The sequence below is a fragment of the Myotis yumanensis genome, unplaced genomic scaffold, assembly GCF_028538775.1.
Source record: "Myotis yumanensis isolate MYYU_CA2020_CCGP unplaced genomic scaffold, mMyoYum1.0.hap1 SCAF_5, whole genome shotgun sequence".
In the NCBI taxonomy this organism is placed as follows: domain Eukaryota; kingdom Metazoa; phylum Chordata; class Mammalia; order Chiroptera; family Vespertilionidae; genus Myotis; species Myotis yumanensis.
In genome coordinates, this window is record NW_027223756.1 from 28184354 (window position 1) to 28212240 (window position 27887).

The window sequence follows — 27887 nt, forward strand, 5'->3', positions numbered from 1 at the left end:
TATTGCAAGGAAAGAACTCTTTAGCAGGAAACACAATTTTTCAGAACATACATTAATAGGCACAAATCTTTCCCCAAATGAATTGTCCAGGTTAAAGGGACAAAAATATAAAGACTAGCAAGTAAACTTGTAGAGCTCCCCTCGTCCACCAACAAGGAAAAAAGCAGAATTTATTTATAACAGGATATTTATGAAATAAAAGTGTTAAAACTCACACATATACATTTGAATCCAATGTAATATTTTAGGCTTCGTTGCTGGCACTACAGAGAATATCCAGTTGAAGGATGTTTCCTGAGTTAACTTGAAATTAAGATTTTGCAACATCTGAAGCCACACATAGATGATAAGAACAGGACAAATTGTTCTCGCTGAAGTGAGAGCAACTCTAAATCCAGGCTTGGACCAGAGACCAGGCTGAAAGCAGGGCTGGAGAAGCTTTGCAGGCGCAGGACGATGGCCAGTCACTGGAGGAGAGAGGGCACCATGATCAGGCCAAGGCCAGGTAAAACGGTAGCTCTGCCTGAAGTCTAGCAGCAACTCCTGCAAACTGTAGGCAAAGACAGTGCAGCATGCTGTCTATCACCATTAGGGTGACCTGGAGAGCAGCATCTCTGTCACCCATAGAACCACAATGCACATCCCCTTTTGTGCAGCCCTGGGTTGAAGAGTTGGAGTTGGTGGTCTGAAACATGTGATAGAACAACCAGGCCTCGTACCCAAGTCGGTGTCCACCTCAGTGACCAGATAGCCCGGCCACACAACCTGCATTGAAGAGGGCTGTGACTTCTAGCTGCAGCTCCTGGCGTAGCGTTCTCTGAGCATTTTCACCATAGGTCCATCAGTTCAGACAGGCTCCGGATGACACTGAACGCAGCTAAACCCTGGTCATGAGCCCGTAGAGTCAGCTGCAGTGAATACTATTGTGTTCTGTGCTCACTCACAGGTCAGATAACAGCACCAACGGCGCTGCTGATGGGTGGCTGTTCTGGAAGAAATAGGAGGCACTTAGGGCCCCAAATCTGAGTTGTAAGCACTAACGTGTGTGATGGAGGCTCTGGGTGGGTGTTCCCAGTCTCCTGAATCATATTGGAGACCTATTGGAAAACCAGAGTGTTTTTGTTGATGTTGGTTACATGCAAGGTGATATTTGTGCTGGAAGAGGACAGCTTGTCCTTGTCTATGAGTCTGTTGGTGACATTGTACTTCAGAGTCTGCTCCCAGTTTAGAATTCCTTCTGCCAGTAGCTCACAAAGAATTACACAGTAACTTTTAGAGGTGAATTGTTTGCCATGTATTTATTATTCGCTACAGTATCTTTCACTTCTCCAATTAAGCAAGGTCTCTGAGTCCTGCATTTTTGGTTAGGGCAACCACATTTCTTACCTCTAATATAACTAGACACCCAGCTGAAAGTCACCTGCACTGCATTACAGTTTTCAACTTGTATTTCAGCCAGGTTTCTGAAATGGCTCCTTAAACTGCTGCCAGTCTTCTCTTCTACCCCATGATCTAGCTGTCACTCTTTCAAGTCAAAGATGGTGTTCTCACTATTGAACACTAGATATATTCTGTATACCCTTTGAGACTGTGTGGAAAGTGTAGGAGAACTCTACCTTAAGGGTGCCATCTAGGTCAGCGGGGATCACCTGAAGAATGCAGAGAGGAGGTGGAGGGCAGGTTCTCCTGCAGGCGGACACTGCTGTACTCCTTGAGGCTCCGTATGGGAGGACTGGCACTGGCACCCAAGACCCACATTTTGCCATGAGCTGTTCTGTCCCCTCTCCACCAAGTGGTGGCAGCTCTGCTCTTCTGGTCCATATTTCTGGTTCAATTAACAACCAGAATATTTACTGCCCTAATGCTTTCTTTTACTTCTAGGGGCGGGGGAGGTAGTTATTGAAAGTGATCTGATTAATTCATAGAGAATTACTTGCAGCATCAAATCTTCTGTAGTTTAGGAGTAAACTTTGCTTCCATTAAGATATTTTCTAGACTTTTCAAAACAAAACATCGGCCCTAAAAGCCATATGTTATTTATACCCAGGATGAATATGTTTCTATGAAAAGCACATTCATAGGGTTTCCAGTGACGGTTGGAGATTCAAGGAGCTTAGGGACTTCTTTGATGTATCCTGTCATTGTCAATTTCCTCCCTGCTCTCTCCGTTGGTGGTAAAAGAAAGGCTCCTCAGCACTCACCCATGGCTATGGTCACTGAGACGCATCTCCATCTCCTGGCGAGATTCCCCAGTTTTAGACCTTTGGCCATTGCTTCCGGATCTCCGGATCTGCTGCGTGATTCAGTAGGCTGAACAAAGACGGCAGGAAAGGAAACAGCGCTTGCTTCCTGCACTCCCTGCTCTTTCTCTGCGGGGGGACTTCTTCCTATGTCTTCTCAATGCTGCTTCTCAGATCCGAATACATCACTACGGTTGCTCCAGATTACAAAGGTGTGCTAGGAAGAAAAATCAGGATGATTAGACGTTCCTTACCCAGACATTTGGAACAGATTGCAGGAAAGATGGCACGCAGAGTTCGCTCCGGATGTGCTTCTCCAGAGTCCCCCGGGATCCTGCGTCAGCGTTGCCAGTGGATTGCTTTGCTTCACTCCACCCACGGATTGGCCGACAGCGGCACCCAGAGGCCCAGACCTATATCTATTTTCATTTCCAGAAGTCCTAGCAGGAGACTGCATTTGCTTTATTTCCAGGACTTATTTTAGAATACAGTTGGTTTAGTACAAAGGCTGCAAGTCGTTATTTCTTCTTGACAAAATATCAATAATACGATCTTTCCACAAAATTTAACTCAAACGTTTTAACTTATCAAAATGCATAGCACCTTAAAATACGGATTTTTACAGAATTTTCCCTCTTGACATTTCCTTTTAAAGATGATATACCATTGAAGCTTCTTTTCCTTAAAAGAACTTTTTATTCAAGAAATTATCCATTGTGAAAAGAATTTTACATTGCAAAAAATAGAATTTTCACTGTAAATTCTATAATAAAAAAGAAAGTTTCACTATAAAAAGGTAGGAAATACTGATAAAAATGTAAAATCATCAGCAACTGCATTATATAATTTATGATTTAAAGAATTTAAATTCTATGCCTATTCATACTTTTAAAACATATGTATACTTTTCTTCTTTTTTATTATGGTAAAATATACCTGACTTAAAATTTACCATCATAACCATTTTAAGTGTACATTTCAATGGTATTAAATACATTCATAGTGTTGTGCAACCATCACTACCATCCATTTCCATAATTATTTTCATCATATAAAACTGAAACCTACACCCATTAAATTATAACTCCTCATTCTCTTTTCTCTCCATCCCCTGGCAAACACCATTCTACTTTCTGTCTCAATGATTCTGACCACCAAAAATACCTAATATAAGTGGAATCATACAGAAATCTTTTTGTGACTGATTTATTTTACATAGCATAGTATCCTCAAGATTCATCCATGTTGGAGCATAGGTCAGAATTTCCTTCCTTTTTTAAGGTTGAATAATACTCCATTGTATGTAAATACCACATTTTGTTTATCTATTCATCTGTTGATAGACATTTGTGTTACTTAAAACTTTTAGCTATTGTGAATAATGCTACTAGGAACATGGGCGTACAAATATCTCTTCAAGACTCTGCTTTCAATTCTGTTGGAAATTGCTAGCTCATATGGTCATTCTATTTTTAAGTTTTTGAGGAACCATCATACTGTTTTCCATAGTGGCTATACGATTTTACATTCCCACCAACAGGGCACAAGGATTTCAATTACTCCACATCCTTGCCAACATTTGTTATTTTCTGTTTTTCAGTAGTAGCCATCCAAATGGGTGTGAGGTGTTATTTTATTGTTGTTTTGATTTGCATTTCCCCAATGATTAGCGATGTTGAGGAGGATCTTTTCATGTGGTTATTGGCCATTTATAATACTTATGGAATTACATATATACTATTATAATCCTCCAAGTAATTAGTTCTTTCATGGATATTATGGGTTGCCTCTGTAGATTGAATATCCCTGTCCTCCTCCCCTGCGCCCCAATTCATGTTGAAACCTAATACCCAATGTGATGGTATTAGGAGGTAAAGCTTTTGGGAAGTGATTAGGTCGTGAGGGTGGAGTCCTCAAGAATAGTATGAACGTCCTTGTAAAGAGGTTGCAGAGAGCCCCATACAACTTCCACCATATACAGTTACAGTTAAAAGACTGCTGTCTATGACTATAGAAGCCTGTCCTCACCAGACACCAAATCTTCCAGTATTTATCTTGGACTTCTCAGACTCCAGGACTGGGAAATAAATTTTTGTTGTTTGCAAGCCACTTGATTTATGGTATTTTGTTATAGCAGCCCAAATGGACGAAGACAGTTGCCCATGCCCTCTCCTTTCTTCTAACACTTTATTTACAGTTTAGGAACCCAGTCTCTGAATGCCTAAGGCAAAGCTGAAGCTATTCATAGCTATAGTAGGTTCTGAGAGCTACAAAGCAATAATGATAATCTCATTCTACTTGTCAATGTTTAGTTAGGAATATGGGCTTAAAATAATAAGCTTAGGTCAGGGTTTCTCAGCCTTGATAGGACTTTGAGACAGATAATTCTGTTATGGGGGATAAATGTACTGTATATTGTAGATTATATAGCAGCATTCCTGGTCTCTACCCTCTAGATTCCAGTAAACTCCACCCCTATAGTTGTAACATTCAAAAGTGTCTTCAGACATTAACAAACATCGCCTTTGAACCACCATATCATAGAACACATTATAGAACAAAGAGAACAAATGTAGCCCTAACCGGTTTGGCTCAGTGGATAGGGCATCAGTCTGCGGAATGAAAAGTCCCAGGTTCGATTCCGGCCAAGGGGATGTACCTTGGTTGCGGGCACATCCCTAGTGGGAGGTGTGCAGGAGGCAGCTGATCGATGTTTCTCTCTCATCATGTTTCTCTCTCATCGATATTTCTAACTCTCTATACCTCTCTCTTCCTCTCTGTGAAAAATCAATAATATATATATTTTTTTAAAAAGAGAGAACAAATGTAGAATTATCTTAAAGAGCATAATTTCAACTTCAAACTTAACATTAAAAAAAGCAAACACGCCGAAACCGGTTTGGCTCTCTATCTCTCTCCCTTCCTCTCTGTAAAAAATCAATAATAAAAAAAATATTTATTTGAAAGGTTAATCACATTTTTTTTTTAAAATCCTCACCGAAGGATATTTTTTCCCCATCAACTTTAGAGAGTGGAAGGGAGGGAGAGGAGGAGAAAGGGACATCATGTGAGAGAGCCACATTGATTGGTTGCTTCCTGCATGCACCAGACAGGGTAAGGGATAGAACCTGCAACCCAGATAAGTGCCCTTGACTGGGAATGGAACCTTTTAGTGCAGGGTCTGCCACTCTAACCACTTAGCAACACCAGCCAGGACTATTAATCACATTTAAAAATATATATTTTATTGATTTTTTACAGAGAGGAAGGGAAAGGGTTAGAGAGTTAGAAACATCAATGAGAGAGAAATACTGATCAGCTGCCTCCTGCACACCCCCTACTGGGGATGTGCCCACAACCAAGGTACATGCCCTTGACCGGAATCAAACCCGGGACTCTTCAGTCACCAGGCCAACGCTCTATCCAGTGAGCCAAACCAGTTAAGGCTATTAATCACATTTTTAAGAGCATTCTCTTAAATTTAGACATAGTGGTTAATATTTTACAGGATAGAAATGAAAATTTTAATGACCTTGATGCTCTACCAAACTGATTCCATTAAAAAAATAAATGGAAATGAGTAGAAATAAGTGGAAATTGTTATATAATGATGTTGGTGTCCAACCCCAACATGTCCAGGGGTCCCCAAAGGTGTGGACGGAGTTGGAGAAGAAGGAATGATACGGAGACAGCATTCAGTTGATCAGCAGCCTAGCCAGGATCTCCAGCCAAGTTCTGTCTTTTATTGTCTTGTTACACCTGTATTTATACCAGTTGATTTTAATCCTGTCAATTTCTATTCCAAAGGTTAGGGAGTTTCTTATCTCTATTCCAGGGAGTAAAGATTATGTAGCTTAAGGGTGGTTGTTTTAGTTAAAGTGATTAACTACCCGCCTGGCATTTAGTTAAGGGGTTTTATTCCCTCCCTAACTTCAGGGAAAAATCCCTACCTGGGGAAACAACCTTTCTCGGAGAGGTGACCTTGGTTAAAACACATAGTGCCAAGAAGGTGAGCAAAGATATTAAGAACAGTATGCCTTGAAACATATGCTGTGCAGATGTTTCTTCCCTGCAGCGGCTGTGTCAAGCAGCAAGGATGGACCAGCTTCCAGCATAATGAGGCTTAAATATTACAGAAACATGTTGATGAATACCTAATTACATACAGAAGAGACAAGCAGAAAACAGTTATCAAAATAGAAGAAGTGGAATGAACAAAAATCCTAACTAATTTAAAAATTACTGGCAAGGGAGTGGCAGGGAATAATACTTCAATTATCTTCTACCTCAAACAGACCATTTGTCAGACAATTCTGTCTAAAATGAACACGTGCCTCCAGAAGAATACGTACTCCTTTGTTTACATTTGTATCTATGTCAATTATTAAAAAGAGGAATCACCCTTTTTCCCTTGGGGTCCTTTAAAACAGACCCTTGAGGCATGGGTCCACTCCATTCATTTTCATAATCAATGTTATGACAGAATTATATAGTGAGCAGCATGTCCTCTTCACTCCACTGATTTGCATACTTTAAATACACTGCACGGTTAGTTGTAAATAATTCTCTCAGCTCCCAAGTGGATATATACCCTGGGGAACATCCGAGATGTTTCCAAAAGCAAAGACGCTTTCCACATGGATGCCTCGCATCCGACAATCACCCGGAAACCTGGGAGATAACCGCCCCCACGGTGATCCGATAAAACCTCTGGCTTAGCGGCGCGGCGAGGGGCGGGTGTGGGAGGATCTATGTCTAAATACAGTAACTCCTTAAGCTACGCCCTTAAGCTACTTCTCGCGAGAAGACAGGATTACGCCAGCTAGTATAAAAGCGCCTGCGCAGACAGAGTCATTTCAGTCTGCGCTGTGAGGCAGCGCGCACTTCCGCCTGAGTCGCGCTGTCACTCAAAGCCGTCTCCCGCCCCGCGCGGTGACGTAGCGCTTTCTTCTCCGCTTGTCTGCAGCACCGGACGGAGGTCTGCAGAGCCGCAGAGCCGCGGCGCTGCCGAGTCTGGCGCTCCGAGCGGCGCATCTCAGCGAGATTGCGCGCTGCCCCCCCCGGACAATTCACTGGTAATCAGTACCCGGTCGCTTTGCCAAGAGCCCAGAGGAACAAAGGAATCGGGGAGGAGAGACGGTCGGCTCCCAGCCGCTTGCTCCGAGTGGCTTCCTCTTCCGCTCGCTCCGAACCGGAGAAGCTGGGTTTATAATCGTCACTGGATCGTAAGTATCCGAGGCGAAGAGAGCTCACTGCGCCCCGCTTTTTGACTGCCTTTGCTCCGGGAAAGTGTGGCTTGGGAGTGTCAGCTGGGGCCGTAACTTTCTGTGCTGCAAATCATTCTGCAGAAGCCACCATTTGCTTTCCTGCTCTCTAGCTCTCTGCATTGTCCGGCAGCGGCATCTAGAGGTTGGAACTTGGCATTGCAGCTAATATATTTAAATGGACCTAACTGAATAAGTCAGTCAGTGTCAGTACCTACGTATTAAGTCACAGCATATTTTAAAAGACTTGGTGCTTAATTTAAAATTAAGAAAATAGACGCTTAGCTGCTGTAATACTTAAATATTTCAATTCATAACAAACTGGACTTTCTAACTGTTGCAATAACTGGAACTTTTTAGTGCAACAAGTGGCTATTAGAGAAGTGAGCCACAAAGAAAGAAAGATGAGTAAGAGCAAAGATGATGCTCCTCACGAACTAGAGAGCCAGTTTATCTTACGTCTACCTCCGGAATATGCCTCTACTGTGAGGCGGGCAGTACAGTCTGGCCATGTCAATCTGAAGGACAGACTGACAATAGAGTTACACCCAGATGGGCGCCATGGAATTGTCAGAGTGGACCGGGTCCCACTGGCCTCAAAATTGGTAGATCTGCCTTGTGTTATGGAAAGTTTGAAAACCATTGATAAAAAAACCTTTTACAAGACAGCTGATATCTGTCAGATGCTTGTATCCACAGTTGATGGTGATCTCTATCCTCCAGTGGAGGAACCAGTTGCAGCTGCTGCAACTGCTGCAGGTGCTGCTGCTGCTGCTGCTGCTGATCCCAAAGCAAGCAAAAAAAAGGATAAGGACAAAGAGAAAAAGTTTATATGGAACCATGGAATCACTCTGCCTCTAAAAAATGTCAGAAAGAGAAGGTTCCGGAAGACAGCAAAGAAGAAATATATTGAATCTCCAGATGTGGAAAAAGAAGTGAAGCGTTTGCTGAGTACAGATGCTGAGGCTGTCAGTACTCGTTGGGAAATAATTGCTGAAGATGAAACAAAAGAAACAGAAAATCAAGGCCTTGATATCTCTTCTCCAGGAATGTCAGGCCACAGGCAAGGCCATGACTCATTAGAACACGATGAGCTTCGGGAGATTTTCAATGACCTCAGCAGCAGCAGTGAAGATGAAGATGAGACACAGCATCAAGATGAGGAAGATATAAACATCATCGACACTGAAGAAGATCTGGAAAGACAGCTACAGGACAAGCTAAATACATCAGATGAACAGCACCAAGAAAATGAGGGGACCAATCAGCTGGTTATGGGAATTCAGAAACAGATTGATAACTTAAAAGGCAAGCTCCAAGAGACCCAGGATAGGGCAAAACGTCAGGAAGACCTCATCATGAAAGTGGAAAACCTGGCCCTCAAGAACAGATTTCAGGCTGTGCTGGATGAACTCAAACAAAAGGAAGACCGAGAAAAGGAGCAGCTCAGCTCTTTGCAAGAAGAGCTAGAATCACTCCTAGAAAAGTAAGAAGAGTTTTGTTACTTAATATCATCCTGTAGAGTGGTTAGCATTGGGAGAAAAATTTTGGCTTCATCACCTGGACTAAATATAACTTTTCAGTCGTTCCCAATTCCTCTGCTGCCTTCTGTTGAATTTGTCTTACAGACAACTATAAATGTGAATTTCTATTTCACTTGTCTCTCAGAACTTGGCTAGGTGTTTATCCTGTAGAAAGGAGTAATATATGACAGATAAATGTAGAAAAGTTGTAAGATTAGTGGAACTAACAGTTCAACTTTAGTAATCACAACTTCACTGCTGGACTTTGCTGCTGTTTCTCCATTTGCCACAAGCTGCTATTGCTTGTTTGTGAAGCCATCTAGGATCAAGAAGAGTAGTCTAGAGGTAGTGAAGCTAATTTGCATATGTTTTCCCACGCAGTAGTTATTTTTCTATATGTATAATTGCAAATCATTTTATAAAGTTTAACACCGTAAATAAAAACTAGTTTTCACCTCATAATGTGTCTTGTTCTTTTAGGGGTAGTTGGTGTCAGATCCTCTTGTGAAATGGTTTGTTGGTGGGGTTTAATGACAGCAACTTGATCCTGTTTTGTAGGGAAAGAAGCCGTTATGTTGGGTTTTAAGAAAAAGATAAAATACAGTAGGTGCAAACAAATTGGGAAATGTCATCTTTGTATTTTGTTAAATTTCTAATCCACCTGCTCCATTTGGAGGTTAAGAAATACTAGCTACAGAACCTTCCTAAATTACCCTAATTTTTGTACATGAAGGTTTTTTTTTTAATGCTTGTGTGTGTTTAAAGCACTACATTCACCTGCTTAATATATTAGGAACAAAACAAAGTGAGGGTTTTTAGGTACTGTTGAAAGAATCATTCCATTGAGTTGAATTAAGATTATATTTCTAGCCCTATCTGGCTTGGCTCAGTGGATGGAGCGTCAGCCTGCGGACCGATGGGTCCCAGGTTCAATTCCCGCCAAGGGCACATGCCTGGGTTGTGAGCTCGATCCCTAGTGGGGGGTGTGCGGGAGGCAGCCGATCAATGATTCTCTCTCACCATTGATGTTTCTATCTCTCTCTCCTTCTCCCTTCCTCTCTGAAATCAATAAAGAAATATATTTAAAAAAATTTTTTTAATTAAAAAAAAGATTATATTTCTAAATATTTTCCACTTAATTTCTGCAATTAATATTCTGAAACCCAAGGTGATTTGTCATGTCAGTTCATCAAAATTATTCATAGAGTCAGTACATAGTCTGATATTTCAAAATTTCTTAAACATAATTTATATATTTTTTACATGTGTTAAAGATTCTAATCTAATGCCTTACACTTGAGCTATTTGGAAGAATCAGTGATAAAATTTATAAAATGCAGAGTTGCCTGCAGTTCATTCTGACAGTTTATAAAGCAAATCTTTGGTTTGAAAATATTAGCCTCATGAAGTGCAAACATTTAAAGCCCATTTTAGTTATGTTTTTAACAGAAAAACGTTAGTGGTAAAATGGTAAACAAATTTTCCAGACCTCTCTACTCAACAGTTATACATGCTGATATTTGGAGACCTCACAAGGCTGACTTCTTTCATGTTATCTGATCATATTTCTTTTACCAACATGTTTTCATGATTTTAAGACTTATTAGAGAATATGGAGGCTTAAGCAATATTTCTCTCAGTATCTAGGCTTTGGATTGTTTCTTGAGGTTTGCAAATAAGAGGCAAGTTTTCTTAATACATGAGGGTGGTTGGTAACAAATTCTGTTTTAGTATATTGGATGTTTTGCCATAAGATTGACACCTGAAAAGCTCTCACCTTATTTGGCTTTACAGTCGATCATTTATCAAAATAATTTATTCTTATGAAGACTTGAACACCAATAATAGTTAATTTCTATTAATAATGGAAAGGAGTGATGCAGCATGCAAAAAAACAAAATTAGTGATTACATTATCTCCATTTCAGTCAGCTCTGCTGATTTTCTTTCTTTTTTTTTTTTTAAATCTTTATTGTTCAGATTATTACATTTGTTCCTCTTTTTTCCCCCCATAACTCCCCTCCTTCCAGCTCCCACCCCACCCTCCACCCTCACTCCCCACCCACTGAGTTCATCCATAGGTGCATGATTTTTGTCCAGTCACTTCCCGCATCTCCCACACCCCTTTTCCCCCAAGAATAGTCAGTCCATTCCCTTTCTATGTCCCTGATTCATTATAGTCACCAGTTCATTCTGTACATCAGGTTATTTATTCACTTGATTCTTAGATTCATTTGTTGATAGATGCATATTTGTTGTTCATAATTTGTATCTTTACCTTTTTCTTCTTCTTCCTCTTCTTAAAGGATACCTTTCAGCATTTCATATAATACTGGTTTGGCGGTGATGAACTCCTTTAGTTTTTCCTTATCTGTGAAGCTCTTTATCTGACCTTCAATTCTGAATGATAGCTTTGCTGGATAAAGTAATCTTGGTTGTAGGTTCTTGGTATTCAGCACTTTGAATATTTCTTGCCATTCCCTTCTGGCCTGCAAAGTTTCTGTTGAGAAATCAGCTGACAGTCGTATGGGTATTCCCTTGTAGGTAATTGAGCCTCTTTCTCTTGCTGCTTTTAAGATTTTCTCTTTGTCTTTTGCTCTTGGCATTTTAATGATGATGTGTCTTGGTGTGGTCCTCTTTGGATTCCTTTTGTTTGGGGTTCTCTGCGCTTCTTGGACCTGTAAGTCCATTTCTTTCTCCAGGTGGGGGAAGTTTTCTGCCATTATTTCTTGAAATTGGTTTTCAATATCTTGCTGTCTCTCATCTTCTGGCACTCCAATGACTCTGATATTAGTCCGCTTAAAGCTGTCCCAGAGGCTCCTTACACTATCTTCACACTTTCGGATTCTTTTTTCATTTTGCTTTTCCAATTGGGTGTTTTTTGTCGAATCTTTGGTTTGATTCTTGTGCTCCTCTGGTCTGCTATTGGGTATAATATTCTTTATTTCAGTCCGTGTATGCTTACTTTCTAATTTCTTTATCGTAGCATCGAGGGTCTCATTAGTTTTCGTGAGGCTCTGCACAAATTTATGGCAAGCCCTCAAAATTGCGATTCTTAGCTCCATATCCTCCATTTCTGTCATGTTTTTTTGTCTCCGCATCTTTTATGCTTTCTTGGTGCACCCCCTTGTGGTCTCTGTGCGCAGTCTTGTTCTAGCCAAGCCTTAATTGTTGTAGTTAACACTAGAGGGATTTGACCACCAGGCCGACTGGCTGTGGAAATCAGCTGTGGGAAAACTTCAGTCCTCAGGGGAGGCGCTAGTCCAGCCCTTGCCTGAGGCGATCGGCAAATGGCTGTGCGCAGGGTTTGGGCGGGGCCGGCTCAACAGGGCGGGGGGAGGGAGCAGCTATGGCCGCTCTCAGTCCGTCCCCAGGGGCTCTGCCTCTCTGTCCCAGCAATCGCTGCAAACCTCGGAGGGGCCGTAGCCAGACAGTCCCGCTTCTCCCGTTTGAGTCTGGGTCCCTAGAGACTCGCCCGGATCTGTAGCCCAGAGTCTGAGACTCGCTCCTGATTGAAAACGACAATCTCGTCCTCAGCCGCCAGCCCGCTTTGCGCGCGCACCCTCACCACCACACCGCCGTACCTTTAAATTTTCCACACTGCGCCTCCGCTGAGTGTCGGAATGCTGTTGTTTTTGCTTCTAGTTGAAGAGACTCTCCTCAGCCAGCCTTCCCGTGGTTCTGGTTGATGTCCGCTCCGACTTTTAGTTGTATTTTTGAAGTGGTTGTCCACGGCGGCAGTCTCCGGTGTTTACCTATGCCGCCATCTTCGATTCTCCAGTCAGCTCTGCTGATTTTCAAATCCATATTTCTAAACCCGATGTCTTCTGAACTTTAGGTTTAATATAATCAGCTGTTTATTGGAAACACTTATAAGTGTTGCATCAGGCAACTCAATTCTAAATGTTCAAAATGAGCTCATTACTTCTTTTTTCTTAAAAGCCTGCTCTTCCTCCTGTGTTTCATGACTCCGTGAAAATAAATGGCACTACAACTCATCCCAGTTGCTGAAGCAATAAATTTAACCCCTAATCTTTGACTACTCCCCCTTACTACTGATTCTACTTTCTAAAAAGCTCATCCGTTACTCTACTTCATCCCCACTGCTACCATCCTAGTATAAGCCATTACTATCTTTTGCCTAGCCATGGCAGTAGCTTCCTAACTGTGTGTGTGTTTATATAAACTTATCATCCAACTTAGTATTTTGACTAGGGCACCAACATGATCTTTCCAAGATATATTTGATCTTTCACTTCCATGCTTAAAACCATTCAGTGGTACATCATTATTTCAGGATTAAGTTTATATCTTTTAAATACATAGGATTATAGGTGCTCCAATTACCTTTTCAGCCTCATCTCAACAAATCCTCTCACTGTTTTCAACCCATACTGAGCTTATTTACATTTTTTCAAGAAGTTTAATTACTTCTCTTCCTCTTCTGGGCCTTAGAGTCTTTTAACAAACTGTTCATTCAACCTAGAAGACTCTTTTTTTATTTAATTTTTTATTGATTAAGTTATTACATATGTGTCCTTATCCCCACATAACCTAGAAGACTCTTCCCTTTATTTGGCCATATCCTACTTAAACCTCTGACTCAATCTAAGTATCACTGACTCCAGCAAGTCTTTCTTGATCTCTATCTAGGTTAAGCAATTATATTAAGGCTTTGCCCAAGCTCCATGTTTCCCTATTATTCAACAAATATTTATGGTACCAAGCAGTACCAGGCACTGTATATGAAATCCTGAACTAAACATTTAGTGTCTAATCTCTTGCACGCTATACTAGTCTTCTGGGATAATGATCTGTTATGCATTTATCACTAAAATATAAATTACCTGTTGCTCATATCCCCACTAGGCTGTAAATTCCCTGAGTAGACACTTTGGCTTGTTAGTCACTAAACTTACTAAATAGTAAAGAGATTAAAATCCCAGGGTCAGGAGATGTAGTACCTGTGTCTGTATCCTAGCTCAGTGACCTATTGTATTATCTTGGACAAGTAGCAATCTGTTTGCTTCAATTTTTTCATCTCTAACATGGAGGTGATAATATTACTTGCCTCAGGGCTGTTGAGTTTTGGCTGTTGGCTATTGAGTTGATACATATAAAGGACTTAGAATAATGCCTGGAATATAGTAAACAATAAAAAGCAAACTATTATTGCCTATTTACTAAGGTCTGAACATAATGGGGATTAAATAATTAGTTGAATTAAAGAGTTAACAAAATAGTAGAAAAATGTATAAATAGCTGTTTAAAATGTGGTTGACTGATTTCAAATTAAGGATCCTAAATCAAAGTTTATAAGTTAGAGCAGAAACAGGGTTTGCTTCAAATATATCTGCAGCATAAATATATCAACTCAACTTACTACTGTGACTTTATTTTTTATTTGATTTATTTATGGCTTGGCTTTGCATTAAAATTAAAAACTCCACAATGAAGAGTAATGATCTGTTACATAAACTTCAAAAAAAGAAAGCCTTAACTAAGAAGATTGGGATCCATTTCCCTTCAAATAAATCCAGAGTTATAAAAACAAACACCACTTTTCTCACAGCTCCGTTGGCTAATGAGGGTGGGTGTGGTTGGGCTACAGTTTTCAATATTTCTGGATTCATGAACAAAAGTTATGAAGAAATCTTTTAAAATTCGTGTTTTAAAATATTACAGAAATAAAACATGACTCACTGAAAACATTCAAACAATGCAGAAATTTTACAAAACTAAAAAGTCCCTTTCACCCCAACTTTCTAGGGTAAACGTAACATTTTTGGTATGTATCATTCCAGGTCTTTATTTGGTATGCAATTAATTGTATACATATATGTAGTTCTATAAAGCAAAAGAAAAATAAGATTTAGAGACATGATTCTAAAGCTTTTCTCACTCAAAAATACAATATGAGCATCCCTCCTTGTTAGCTTGTATAGACCTGCTTTTTTTATGATGTAGATACCTTCTTAATTTTATCCATTCCCCTATTGCTGGTCATTTAGGTTGTTTCACTTTAAATTTGCAATTACACAGAATGCTGCAATAAACATTCATGTCAATATGGCCTCTGTTTGTATCATATCTATAGACTAGGTAAATGGGATCAGTATTCCATTTTAAATGTCATAAAGCCTAATATTTCAAATCTAGTGAGCAAATGTTTGAGATGAAAAATTTAGTTAAATTATAACAATTCATGTGTCTCAAGGACTGTATCTTAAACTCTGGTTTTTGTTTTATTTTGCAGTAAGAATTCTCTGTGAAAACATAGACCAGAAAGATTGCTCACCGCTTAGCAGCCATACAGGCCTTCTTTCTGCACTTCCAATATCTGACCACAGAGCTTTATTTAGCATTTATAGTTCCCCTTTCCTGGAACAGTCTCCAGATATTTTCATGGCCAGCTTTTTGTCTTTCAGGCTTCAGCTCAAACCTCACTTTCCCTGGTAATCCTATCTGGCCATTCAGTCTAATTGCTAGGGAGCACGTGATTTGGATGTTCTCATCTTGTCAAGAATCTTTACTGAAAGGTTGGGAGTTTCTTTCCCATTATTTTCTGGTTTCTATGCATGGAAGGACATGTGCTTAAATTTGAAACAGGAGCATCATCATTTTGGTTAGTTAGAATCAGGAAAAAATAGCTTTCAAGATGGCTTTTTGTCTTGGGCAATGTTTAGTATATGCTGGGGCCTGTTCTCTCCAAGTCCAGCTGTTTAGTGGAACTTAATCTCCATCTCTACTATTTGTGCAGCAGCTATACCTGACAATTCAATGAAGAAACAGGCCATTTCCTTATTAACGCCCCTGTGATGCCTGGCCTTTACTAATTTGGTTTCTCCAAAACATACATGAACTTAATGCAAAAGCAGTTGAGGATTTACTGCAGTAGCCTGCATCTCTTGTGTTTGTAAAAACTCAATTAAAAACAATGAACCAGGTGCAATTAATTGAAAATCAGTGGCCATTATTAAAATATTGAATGCATTTCTAGATCATTTGATAGGGCCTCCACAATAATTATTAAAATAAACTTTTTTCTCCCTGTCTTTCCTAGGGGTCATATCAAAACATTATAACATCTCTCAAATATCACATGAAGGATTTAAAAATATCTTTAGTCTAAAATGGCAGATTGTTCTCACATATCTCTTCTCTATAAAAAAAAATCCTGCCAAAATAACTAACCCCCAAGGTTATGAGAATAAGAGATGAGACACCATTAAATGATAGATGTCAAACCGGTTTCAGAAGGCCAAGGCAGATGAATATATGATAAATTAATTCAGAGATCAGAGAAAGTTACATAGTAAATGTCTGTAATGGGGCATACTAAACAAACCCATTTGATATAGAACCTGTGAGGCTCAATTTTTGCAGGCAGCAGTCTCCAAGGAAGGGGGAACGGTGGAAACCTGGGATTCATAAAGTCTGTGTTCAGAGCTGTTGGATATCCAAGATCCTTAACCCACCCTGGGACTCTAGATGACTCTTCCTTCCCCATCCTACAGATGTAAAGTTTATTTTCTTTAATTTTTGTATTTATTTTGGAAAGTTTTTTTTCCCTAGGTAAATTAAAGCAAAGTCTTAAAGTCAGAGAAAGGCACAGATGAAGGTTGGGGTGTATAGCACCAAACAAGGGAATCATGTGAAAATCTATATCCATTGCTGCAGGAATGCCACCCCTACTCCCCCATCTTGGCCTCATTAAATCAGGATCCAAAGGATACTCCCTCCCCTCCAACACACGCCCACGTCCACGTCCACGTCCACACACGGAGTCAATCAGAAGATTATTCTCTCAAGAAACCATGTGGTTCCTGAGAAAAATCCAAATACTGACATCTAGGCATTCTCCAAGAAAAGGCCAGGTCACACTCTCTAGGACAAGAAATCTATTTGTTGACAAACTACCCATACACAATGCACTTTTCAGTGCCTCACTTTTAAATAGTGATAGCCCAAGGTAATCAGACAAGGAAGGCTTTCTAGATGAAAGAGAAAATCATTTCAGTGTACTTTCTGCCCTTTCCCCCATTTCGTTTTTAACCCCCAAAGTGAAATCCCAACTAGGCCTTGGAATGTAAATCTTAAGAGAACACATTCTAACGTTGGGATCGTGAGCATCTCAAAAGAAAAAGTGTGTCCTGACCGCGGTACCCTCACGGATGTTCCAAACCTCATCTCACCTTGAGCAAGTGTGTTATTTGTATCCTGAATGTATGTGGCCGCTGCACAAAACTCTATGGCTCCCCAAGAATCTTGAAACTTAGCAAGCAGAGACAGCTGGAACCACACAGCCTTTAACTATCAATTATATAAATATCTTTAGCAATTATATAATTATCTCTTTTCCGAGCCGATTGTAAAATGCCATGTCCTACCTCAAGAAATGAGAGCTCAGTCCCTCCCAGAGCTCTAACCCCATGACCCCTGCGATATGCCCTTCTCCGGCTCCGCAGACCGCCTCGGGTCCCCTCCAGCGCCCCCGGGGCCACAGAGGCCCTGCGGGGCCGGTCCCACCGCAGAGTCGCCCTTCTCTTCGCAGAGACAGTTCAAGGTTCCCTAGACCAAAGCAGCGGCCCACTGTTATGTAAATTGCCTCCCACCCCCAGCGGTTTGTTTGTCTTTCCTACAGCGATCTGTTTGGGTAGATGGACCCTTTGGCCCCCGCTCAGTTTCTCGCTGGGCCCCTTGGCGGCGGGGTCTGGCCCAGGGGGAAAATCCCCCTCGCCACCCCTCCCCCCCCCCCCCCCCACGGCCCCGCGCAGGGACAGCTGCGCGGAGTCCCGCGTCCTGGCCAGAACTTACCGCATGGCTTTCCGTTGTTCTCACTCAAGTGTTTGCGTCCTCAGTCCGCGTCCGCGCGCGCGCCCAGAGGGCGGTTGCGGGGCTGGGTCCGCAGGACGCGGGGCCGCGGGAGCCGCGTTACCCCGGCGCTGGAGGCGGCCCCCGGGGCCTGGCCTGGCGCTGAGCGGCTCTTCCCGCCGCGGGGCGATAGTCCGGAGGAGGCGGCGGCCCCGGGGACTCACGCACCGCTCCGGAGGGTCGCCTTCCACCGAGACCAGCGCGCGAACATGAGGTTCAACCCCGTCATCCAAGCGGCCATCGACCTCACGTCGGGGGCCCTCGGGGGCACCGCGTGTGTCCTGACCGGGCAGCCCTTCGACACCGTGAAAGTGAAGATGCAGACGTTCCCCGGCCTGTACCAGGGCTTCGCCGACTGCTGCCGCCAGACGTACGCGCAGGTGGGCCTGCGCGGCTTCTACAAGGGCACCGGCCCCGCGCTCATGGCCTACGTCGCCGAGAACTCCGTCCTCTTCATGTGCTACGGCTTCTGCCAACAGTTTGTGAAGAAAATGGTGGGCCTGGACAAGCAGGCCAAGCTGAGTGACCTGCAGACCGCGACCGCCGGCTCCATGGCGTCCGCGTTCGCGGCGCTGGCCCTGTGCCCCACTGAGCTGGTCAAGTGCCGGCTGCAGGCCATGCACGAAATGGAGAAGTCAGGAAAGATCATCCAGAGCCACAACACAGTTTGGTCCGTGGTGAAGGGCATCCTTATGAAGGATGGCCCCTGGGGCTTCTATCACGGCTTCTCCAGCACGCTCCTGCAAGAAGTACCGGGCTATTTCTTCTTCTTCGGTGGCTATGAGGTGAGCCGAACGGTCTTGGCCTCGGGGAGATCAAAAGATGAACTGGGGCCCGCCCATCTGATGTTAAGCGGTGGAATTGCTGGGGTTTGCCTCTGGCTTGTCATATTCCCCGTGGATTGTATCAAATCCAGAATTCAGGTTCTTTCCATGCATGGAAAGCAGGCGGGGTTTGTTGGAACTCTTGTAAGCATTGTGGAAAGTGAGGGGATAGCAGCCTTATATTCTGGACTGACAGCTACTATGATTCGAGCGCTACCTGCCAATGGGTCACTGTTTTTGGTTTATGAATACAGCAGGAGGAGGCTGATGAGCCAGGTGGGAGCAGACTGAAGTGTCTTGGTGAACCTGGATCCACATGTACACACCTTTGAGGACTGTAGTTTATCTCAGGTTTTCATGGAGTACTGGACTAAAGTAAGATTATTTTTTTACTTCATGGGAGTTTTGTTTTTATCTTCTTCTACCCTATACCTTAAACTTTGTGGAAGAATCTCTGTTTTTCATCATATAATTTCTGCCCATAATTGTAATGAAATAGAAAAGTTGCTGCTTTTGTGTTTTGTGGGATATACAGAGTGAGTGGGTGGCCCTGTCTACCTAATTTGAAAGGCTAAAGATAGTTATATCACACCTATGAATGTACATACAATTTAGTTGGTTATGTGTTGTGAGTGAAACAGTTTGGTTCCCTGTTTAATGTCATAGCACCAGAAAAACCGAGTTAACTATGTTTCATGAAGATGGTTGTAAATGATTAACTTATTCAAGATGTATGTTCTCTTAAAACTGTACACTGTACTAGGAAATTAAAGTTTTTTTAAAAAAGTTTTTGTGTGGTAATTGAAAACCAAAATACACATCTAGATTTTTAAGATTTTATACTGCTGTGTGTTCCACGTTCTTGAGTTACAGTTCCAGAGTTGGTATCCTGGATTTTTCGAAGATGCTCTGCTCTTAAAATAGAGTCGATCATTTTCAAAGTGGGATCATGTTCCACACTCTTAGCTGTGGCCCAGAGTGGCAGACCTTTGGGAAGTAGCATAGCCTTCAACTATATCAACTTCCCTTCTTCTCTCCCAAAGAGCTTCTCCTCTGTGGGGCTTAAGATTGAGGAAGGAGTTGTGCTGCTATGCTTTGGTGAAGACCAATGTAGCTAACAACAGTTCTTAGCTTCTAGTTTCTGGGTCTAGGATTCCAGGGGTGTTATCTGGGCCCATTTAGGGGTTGTTGATCCACTTTGGATTATTCACTCTCTGCCTCCACCGGTCAGACACCCTTCCAGGGAACAGAGAGTGCCAAAGCCAAGAAAAGCTTCTGTTCCCCGTTTTGTGTTCAAATGACAGTACTTGTGGATGAAGTCCTCTCCTCTCAGGCAGAACTAGACAGAATCTAGTGCTTGCACTCCACTGTGAGGAATATTAAGGCTGACCCATCCTGAAGTTTACCTCAAGGTCTATAACTCCTCGTCATGCTTATATAGTGTTGGAACCTTCTATCTAAATTTGGTACTGACCATCAGTGAATTTTAATGAAAACACTACATGGAGTGTGACTTTATAAAGCAATGAAACATAAGAAATGCAATTTTATTAAACTATTCCACATTTATGTATATATGCACACACAAAAACCATAGTTCATCTGATCCTAGAAATTTGGTGATGTGCATCATATGGCCGTATGGTAAGATAGTTATTCTTGTCACCATTAAGATAAGCCTTATCATTCCTTGCTGGTCCAAGACCAGCAGAATCTTCAATAAGAAGTGTTCTTAAGCAGCATGTAAAGCTAAAAGCCAGCAGGCTACCAGTCTTAATAATAGTCCACACCATGTATGTGTATTTCTGTCAGTAGACCATAAATCTTTGTAAAATCTCTAGTTTCTTTTTTTTATCAGTGAAGCCTCTGTTAAATTCATGGTTTGATATTTGGGTACAATTTGTACCATTTAAGATCTGTATTCCAGAAAGATAGTAATTTGAAATATTGTGTTTAAAGAAATTTGAGTGTTCTATCATTAAATTATTTACCTAAATAAAAATATTTATTTAATTCACACCACTTAAAATGTACTGTATTGACCTCTAGATATTCAGACATTAATGATATCTGTGTTCTGTTCTCAAAAACCTACCTACCTTTCTTTACTATCAAACCTGTAATTTTCTTTAATTGCACAAGAAAATAGCTTCAAGTTGCTGTACTTGGAAGAAAAGGAGGTTCTTTCTTTCTTTCTTTCTTTCTTTCTTTCTTTCTTTCTTTCTCTCTTTCTCTCTTTCTCTCTTTCTCTCTTTCTCTCTTTCTCTCTCTTCTCTCTCTTTCTCTCTTTCTTTCTTTCTTTCTTTCTTTCTTTCGCTAATAACTCCACTTCCACACCCTCCTGCCTATAAAAACCTTACATTTTGTGCACCCCTCTGAGCATCCTTCTAGTTGCTAGATAGGATGCTGCCCTATTCATGAATCACTTAATAAAGCCAATTAGACCTTCAAATTTACTCAGTTGAATTTTGTTTTTTTAACATACCACAACCATCGCCTTTTTTTATTGCGTTACTAGAGGCCCAATGCACAAAATTCATGCAAGGGGCTCAGCCACCACCACCACAGCGGCCGGGAGCCTTTACCTCGGCCCCTGCCTACCGTTGCAGGGGCCTCTGCTGCCTCTCTGCCTTGGCCCTCGCCACTGCAGTTTCATCTGGTCTAATTAGCATATTACGCTTTTATTATTATGGATAACTAGTGGCCCGGTGCATGAATTTGTGCACATTGAAAGTGAATTAATTAGAAGAAATATTTTAATATTGCTGTTTGCTCTGCTCCCCCCCCCATTGCCATCCCCTCCCTCTGCCTGCTGGCACCTGCCTTGGCTGGCCTGGCACCGCCCGCTCACTAGCCCCACCCTCCGCTGACTGGTTGTTCTGCCATTTGGTCAATTTGCATATTTCCCTTTTATTATATAGGATTGGCATATAATATTCACTTATTTGTTATTTTTGTGTGGTGAGATGGTATTTATTTCTAAGATTTAAATTGGTCAAATCCATTTTTCTGATGCCTAGCCTTATTTTAAATTTCACTTCACTCCCACATGGCATAATTTATACCTCAACTTTGAAAAATCTTTTTTGCTGTTATTAATCCTCACTCAAGGATATTTTTCCATTGACTTAGAGAGAGTGGAAGGGAGGGGAAGAGACACAGAGAGAAACATCACATCAATTGATTGCCTCACACACACACTCGCACCAGGGCTGGGGATAGAGCCTGCAACCCCAGGTACCGTGCTCTTGACCGAAATTGAAACTGGAACCCTTCAGTCAGCAGGCCAACGCTTTATCCACTGAGCCAAACCAACTGGGGCAAAAAATATTTTCTGATATTTATTCCATTATTTGGTCTATAGTCAGGGCCAGATGGTCTGCATGCAACAGTGAAATTGTAACTAGAAATTCATTCTCTGTCCTAGCTTTCATAGGATACCAAGCTTTAGCAGTTAAGTATATGTGATATCTCAGAAAGATCAAATCTGGCAATGTACTACCAAACCTGTAATTTTCTTTAATTCCACAAGAAAATAGCTTCAAGTTGCTGAACTTGGAAGAAAAGGAGGTTCTTTTTCTTCTGGCCCAAAGCTCTAAAGAGGAGTGATAATTATTTCTAGGAAGTTGTTGTGTACATAAAATAGTCACAGGAGAAATTTTTACTCAAGCCCAAGAAGTAGCCTTCTGTCCATGGTTGTATTTCCAACTTGAGCACCATCTGAGCTTTGAAATCCCCATTTTCAAAGCCTGTAACTCTCTGGTCTCTCTGATCCCACCCAGTTCCATGTGGAATGGGCCAGAAGTCTTCTCTGAGAGACTTTTTACAAAGTAAATTATTTCAACATTTGAACTATCTAGGGTCTGCCTTGTGAGCTCCACCATCCAAAGTGTTCTTGGCTCCATTCTAATGCCAGTATTTAAATACCGGCTCCTTGTCAATGGACTAGTATCTTCTTGCCAATCAATCTCTTCAAGGTTGGTGGTGGTCATCAGCACTGATTCTCTGTTCATTGAACCAGGCTTAATGGCTTTTTTCAAAACCAGTTCAGAACATTTGGTGTTAGTGGTTTTACTCTGCACCTAGAGATGGAGAATTTCACAGGTGGGTATCGGGGGGTTCTCTCTTCCCGCGGCCAGCGCAGAGAGAGAGAACGCGGGGGTTGATGAATTCTTGTGTAGAACACCACGAAAGTTTAGGGAAAATGAATAAAACAAGATTGAGACAGAAATATAGGGAAAGCTGGGCCTGGGTGTGGCGTCTGCCCTCTAATGGAGGGACAGCCAGCCAGCCAGCACCATATATATATATATATATATATATATATATATATATATATATATATATCTAAGTAACCAGAAGTTACGTCACATCTGGGTGGGCCTTGAGTTCCTGGCAACATAATAGGACCCGCCCCCCTTAGCACCTGGGTGGGAAAGTCAGACCGAGTGACTAGGACCACCCCCAGGGTGTGGCTCTGCCTGCGCCTTGAGTTCAGCCGACATATTTAAAAAACTCCCAAATGTGCTAGCCAGCAGCCCTCCACAGGTTGATAAGTAGTTTTGTAGAAAGTTGACCTTTCTTAATCCTGCACATTCTGTGGGTGGGAAAAAAATGTCCCCAGAAAGGATATTAGTTCCTCCAGATAACTGTCTGTCTAGTGACTATTTCTACTCCAGCCTAGAGAAGTTTCACTGGGTCCTCCTCAGCAACCTGGACTCAGCAAACATTAACTAGGGCATCTTTCCACATACATTGCTTGCTGGTTTATATACAAATGGCTGTTCTTTTTTTAAAAAAATGTTTTTATTTATTTCAGAGAGAAGAAAGGAGAGGGAGAGAGAAACATTCATGTAAGAGAGGAACATCAATTGGTTGCCTCCTGCACACAGCCTGGCTGTAGATCAAACCAAAACCTGGGTAAGTGCCCTGATCCTGAATGGAACCAGCAACCTTTTGGTGCAGGGGACAACGCTCAGACACTAAGCAACACTGGCTGGGCACCTTTTCCAAATTTTTAAGATGTCTATTGATGAGTCAAAGTTCTTGATTAATGCAGTCAAATTTTTATTATTTATTAATCCTTTATTCTATGGTCAGTGTCTTTTAAAAGAAGTTATTTCTTCGCCGAAGATCTAAACTTTATTTACCTATATTTTCCACTAAGAGCTTTAAAGATTGTGCTTCTGTTTGGGGGAGATTTTTTTTTGGACATTTAAGTCTTAAATCCTTTTGGAGTTTATTTTTAAATTAAGACTCAATTTAATTTTTTTCTGTATGAATAACTATTTTTAATTGGACATCTCATCTTTTCCCATTGATCTGTATTATAGACTGAATGTGCCCCTCTCCTCTCCAAATTCATATATTGAAGCCCTAACCCCCCAATATGATGGTGATAGGAGGTGGAGCCTTTGGGAGGTAACCAGGCCTGGCAGACATTATAGAATAGAGCTCCGTGATGAGGTTAGTGCCTTTATAAGAAGAGGAAGAAACACCAGAATTGCTCCTCTCAGCCTTGTGAAGATACAGAGAACCCTGCAGTCTGCAAGCCAGGAAAAAGGCCCTCATCAAGAACCCAATCTGCTGGCACCTTGATCTTGGACTTCCTAGCCTCCAGAATTGTGAGAAATAAACATCTGTTGTTTAAGCCACTAGCCTATGGTATTGTGTTAGAGTAGCCTGAGCAGACAGACAATCTGACTTGCTATCTCTGTAATATTCAAATGTTCCATATACAGTATATATGTAAGTCTATTTTGACCTATTACATTTGTCAAATTTCCTATCTGTGCACCAATACCATACCATCTTGTTTAATATAGATTTATAACAAGTCTTAATAATTAGTAGGGCAAGTTTTTTCTTCTTGTTCTTTTTTCTTAAGATATTTCCTAGATGTTAATGACATTTTATTATTTCATATGAATTTTAAAGTAATGTAATGTCCTGTTATAATGTACTGGGGGAGAAGAGAATTGATAACTTAAAAAATGAATCCTTCCATTCATGAGCATCATATATTTCTTCATTAATGTAAGTCATCTTAATGTCTCTTTATAAAGCCATATAATTTCCCCATAGAGATCTTACACTTTATTAGACTTGTTCTTAGGTACTTGATTTTTTTTATGGTTGTAAATTGTATCTTTATTTTAAATGTCAATTTCTGTTTGTTGCTGGTTTATAAAATAAAATTATTGTGTATGTTTTTTTCAAATTCCGCAACCTTCCTTTTTTTGAAACCTCACCCGAGGACATGCTTAGAGAGAGGAAGCGGGGGTGGGGGGGTGGGGGGAGAGGGAGAGAGAGAGAGAATGTGAGAGAGAAACAGATTGACTGCCCTCCGCACAGTGCCCCAACTGGAGATCCAACGCACAACCCAGGCATGTGCCCCAACCAGGAATCAAACCAGCAACCCTTCAGTGCACAGGATGACACTCAACCAACTAACTGAGCCACTCTGGCCGGGCTGCAACCTTGCTTTTAAAAAATTATAATATTTTGTCTGTAGGTATCTTTGGATTTTCTGTGCACTCCTTAATATCATCTGCAAATAATAACTTTATTTCTTCCTCTACAATCTACATAATTTGTATTTCTTTGCCTTATCATGCTGGCCAAAACCTCCAGTACAATATGAATAGTGGACATTTGTTTGTGATCTCAGGAATGCTTTTAACATTTCACAGTTCACTTGTTTTTTATTCGATGTTTCATACCATTTAAAGATTAAGGGAATGTCCTTCTAGTCCTAGCTTAAAAAGATTATTTCTCCCAGCATAAACAGAATTTTAACAAAAGCGTTTTATGTGTCTATAAAGATAATTGTGTGATTTTTCTCCTTTAATTTTTGTCAGTGAGTGATAATAGCTCTTTTTTTTTAACTAAAAGAGTTGACAATTTTATTTTCACATTTCACAATACAAATTAAAATTTATTTATTTTTTGCCCCATTATTCCCCTCCAAAACTATTCTCTCTTTGATAGGAAGAGGGAGTGAATCTTCCTGACCTTGTTGTTTGAAAATACGCAGAGTCACAGCACCACAATCTCCTGGTGAAGTAGAACAAGTAATATATAACTGATAGAAAGAGGCTCTCCTCTCTTCTCACCTTCCTGGTCAAGTCATTCCTGGCTGAGTGGGCACTATTATGGGACAGGCGGGAGGTCTCATCACTGGGGCCAAGGCACCATTCCCATGTGCACTGGCATTGGCAGCCTCATTCCAGGAGCACTAAGCATTTGTCCAGAGTTGTAGGAAAGGTGAGCAGGAGGCCAATGCTGAGAACCAAATCTTACTGGCATCATCCCAGGAGGAGGAGGGCCCATCACTGGCATCATGGGAGGGCCCCCATGTGGAGTGCTGGCATCATGCCAGGGCAAGGAGGATCCAGAAGACTAGGAGAAAGTGAGAGTCATTGCCCCTGCTGGAGTAGGAGGTATCTTTCCTTGCTGAAAGGCTGCAGTTGTTTTGCCAGTCAGGCTCTGAGCCTGCTCTTCCATCATCTCTGATGTAGTCTTGCACATTCTCATTGTGTTTCCTACCACTGCAGTGTTTCTCACAGACGGAGAGTCAAGGGTGAGGTATGTATTGCAGTAGTCACACTAAAACTTGGGCATGTTGCACTGCAGGCCATTGGGCACTCCATTTGATAATGGCATTTAATTTTCTTTCTTGATATTAGGATTATGCTAAAAAAATAACATTTTTAGGGAGTGAGTGTTCTCCTTTTTTCTCTATTCTATGGAAGTGTTTGTGTGAGATTGGAGTTATTTCTTTCTTGAATTTTTGGTAGTACTCTTGACCAGATGATCCTAAAATTTAACTTAACTTATTTAACAGTTATCATGCTTCAGTGTATCTAATCTTGATGAATCAGTTTGATTATATTTCTAGCAATTTGTTTTCCAACTAAATTTTTTAGCTTCTTGTCATAGACTTGGGTATAATATTTTATTTTACCTTTTTACTGTGTCTACAATATTTGAGTTGCTATTCCCCTTTCAATTTCTGCTATTGGTTATTTGTGCCTTCCTTGTACTTTTCTTGTACATTGCCAGAGATTTGTCAAATTTTTTAAAAATATTTTATTGATTTTTTACAGAGAGGAAGGGAGAGAGATAGAGAGTTAGAAACATTGATGAGAAGGAAACATCGATCAGCTGCCTCCTGCACATCTCCCACTGGGGATGTGCCCGCAACCCAGGTACATGCCCTTGACCGGAATCGAACCCGGGACCCCCCAGTCCGCAGGCTGACGCTCTATCCACTGAGCCAAACCGGTTTCGGCATCAAATTTTATTAATATTTCAAAGAATCAACTTTTGGGTATTTGGGTTATCTTTCTTAGATACATGTTTACTATTTCATTAATTTCTTCTCTTAATTATTTTCTTCCTTGTCTTCTTTTGGGTCCATTGTCTCTGTTTTTCTCATTCTTGAGAAGGATAGTTAATGCATTAATCCTTAGTCTTTCTCTTTTTCTAATATATTTAAGGCTATTAAATTTCCCCTAAATACTGCTTAATTGAATCCTACTTGTTTTGTTAAGATATATCAAAATAGTCCAGTCTAATTTTAGTGTGATGCTTTCTTTAACTCACAGGTTATTAAACTAAATTTTTAAATTTCAAACATATGGGATATTCTCATCATCTTTTTGTTATTGATTTCTAGCTTAGTTTCATTATGATAAAACTAGGGGCCCAGTGCACGAATTCGTGCACCTTGAAAGGAACTATGGGCTACGAGGCTGTGGTGGGCACAGAGGCAGGTCTCGGCCCATCTTCTGTGCCCCTGCCTGGTCCCTCCCACCGCGGTCCCCTGTCTGCCGCAGCCCCGCTCCTGCCACCGCCACTCCCATGTGCTGACTGCACTGGCCCCGCTCACATCTGCTGACCACGTGGAGCAATTGGGGTTAATGCCAGCAGTGGGTGTGAATGGTCGCTGCTGCCCCCATTGCCCCTCAGGAGCAGGGGGAGGTGGAGAAGCCCTCAGGGGCGATTGGGGCCAGTAGCCGCTGCTCACACCCGCTGACAACGCTGAGTGATCGGGGCTGGCAGTGGGCAACAGCAGCGGGTGTTAGTGGGCCGGCACCAGCAGCAGGTGCAAGCACCCAGCAGGACCGCAGCATGCAGGAGCAAAGAATTTCTAGTAACC

General features: G+C 41.4%; 2 protein-coding genes and 1 pseudogene across 5 annotated transcripts; 2 read left to right on the plus strand and 1 right to left on the minus strand.

The window, feature by feature from the left end:
• Positions 1–7116: 7116 nt before the first annotated feature.
• Positions 7117–24833, plus strand: LOC139010387 (mitochondrial ornithine transporter 2-like). Of its 4 annotated transcripts, none has more exons than XR_011471510.1 (3): positions 7117–7465; positions 18979–19099; positions 23544–24833. XR_011471510.1 is itself a non-coding variant. In XM_070414775.1 (3 exons), exon 1 carries the CDS (start codon positions 18110–18112, stop codon positions 19013–19015), a length of 906 nt encoding a protein of 301 aa, XP_070270876.1. In that variant the 5' UTR covers positions 17822–18109; the 3' UTR covers positions 19016–19099; positions 23544–23644; positions 24058–24833. The 4 variants fall into 4 exon arrangements, 2 of the variants coding, with proteins under 2 accessions (XP_070270876.1, XP_070270875.1); XM_070414775.1 differs by lacking the exon at positions 7117–7465 and having other exon boundaries at positions 17822–19099; positions 23544–23644; positions 24058–24833; XR_011471511.1 differs by lacking the exon at positions 18979–19099.
• On the plus strand, positions 7459–9483 carry TAF7 (TATA-box binding protein associated factor 7). The gene has a single exon (XM_070414773.1). The coding sequence runs from the start codon at positions 7909–7911 to the stop codon at positions 8992–8994; it is 1086 nt and encodes a 361-aa protein (XP_070270874.1). The 5' UTR covers positions 7459–7908; the 3' UTR covers positions 8995–9483.
• Positions 24834–25847: 1014 nt separating the features above from the next.
• Positions 25848–26347, minus strand: LOC139011637 (U1 small nuclear ribonucleoprotein C-like; annotated as a pseudogene).
• Positions 26348–27887: the final 1540 nt, after the last annotated feature.

Excerpts from the sequence above, each read along its gene's own strand:
- TAF7 (XM_070414773.1), top strand. The coding sequence starts at position 7,909 with ATGAGTAAGAGCAAAGATGATGCTCCTCACGAACTAGAGAGCCAGTTT.
- LOC139010387 (XM_070414774.1), top strand. The coding sequence starts at position 18,110 with ATGAGGTTCAACCCCGTCATCCAAGCGGCCATCGACCTCACGTCGGGG.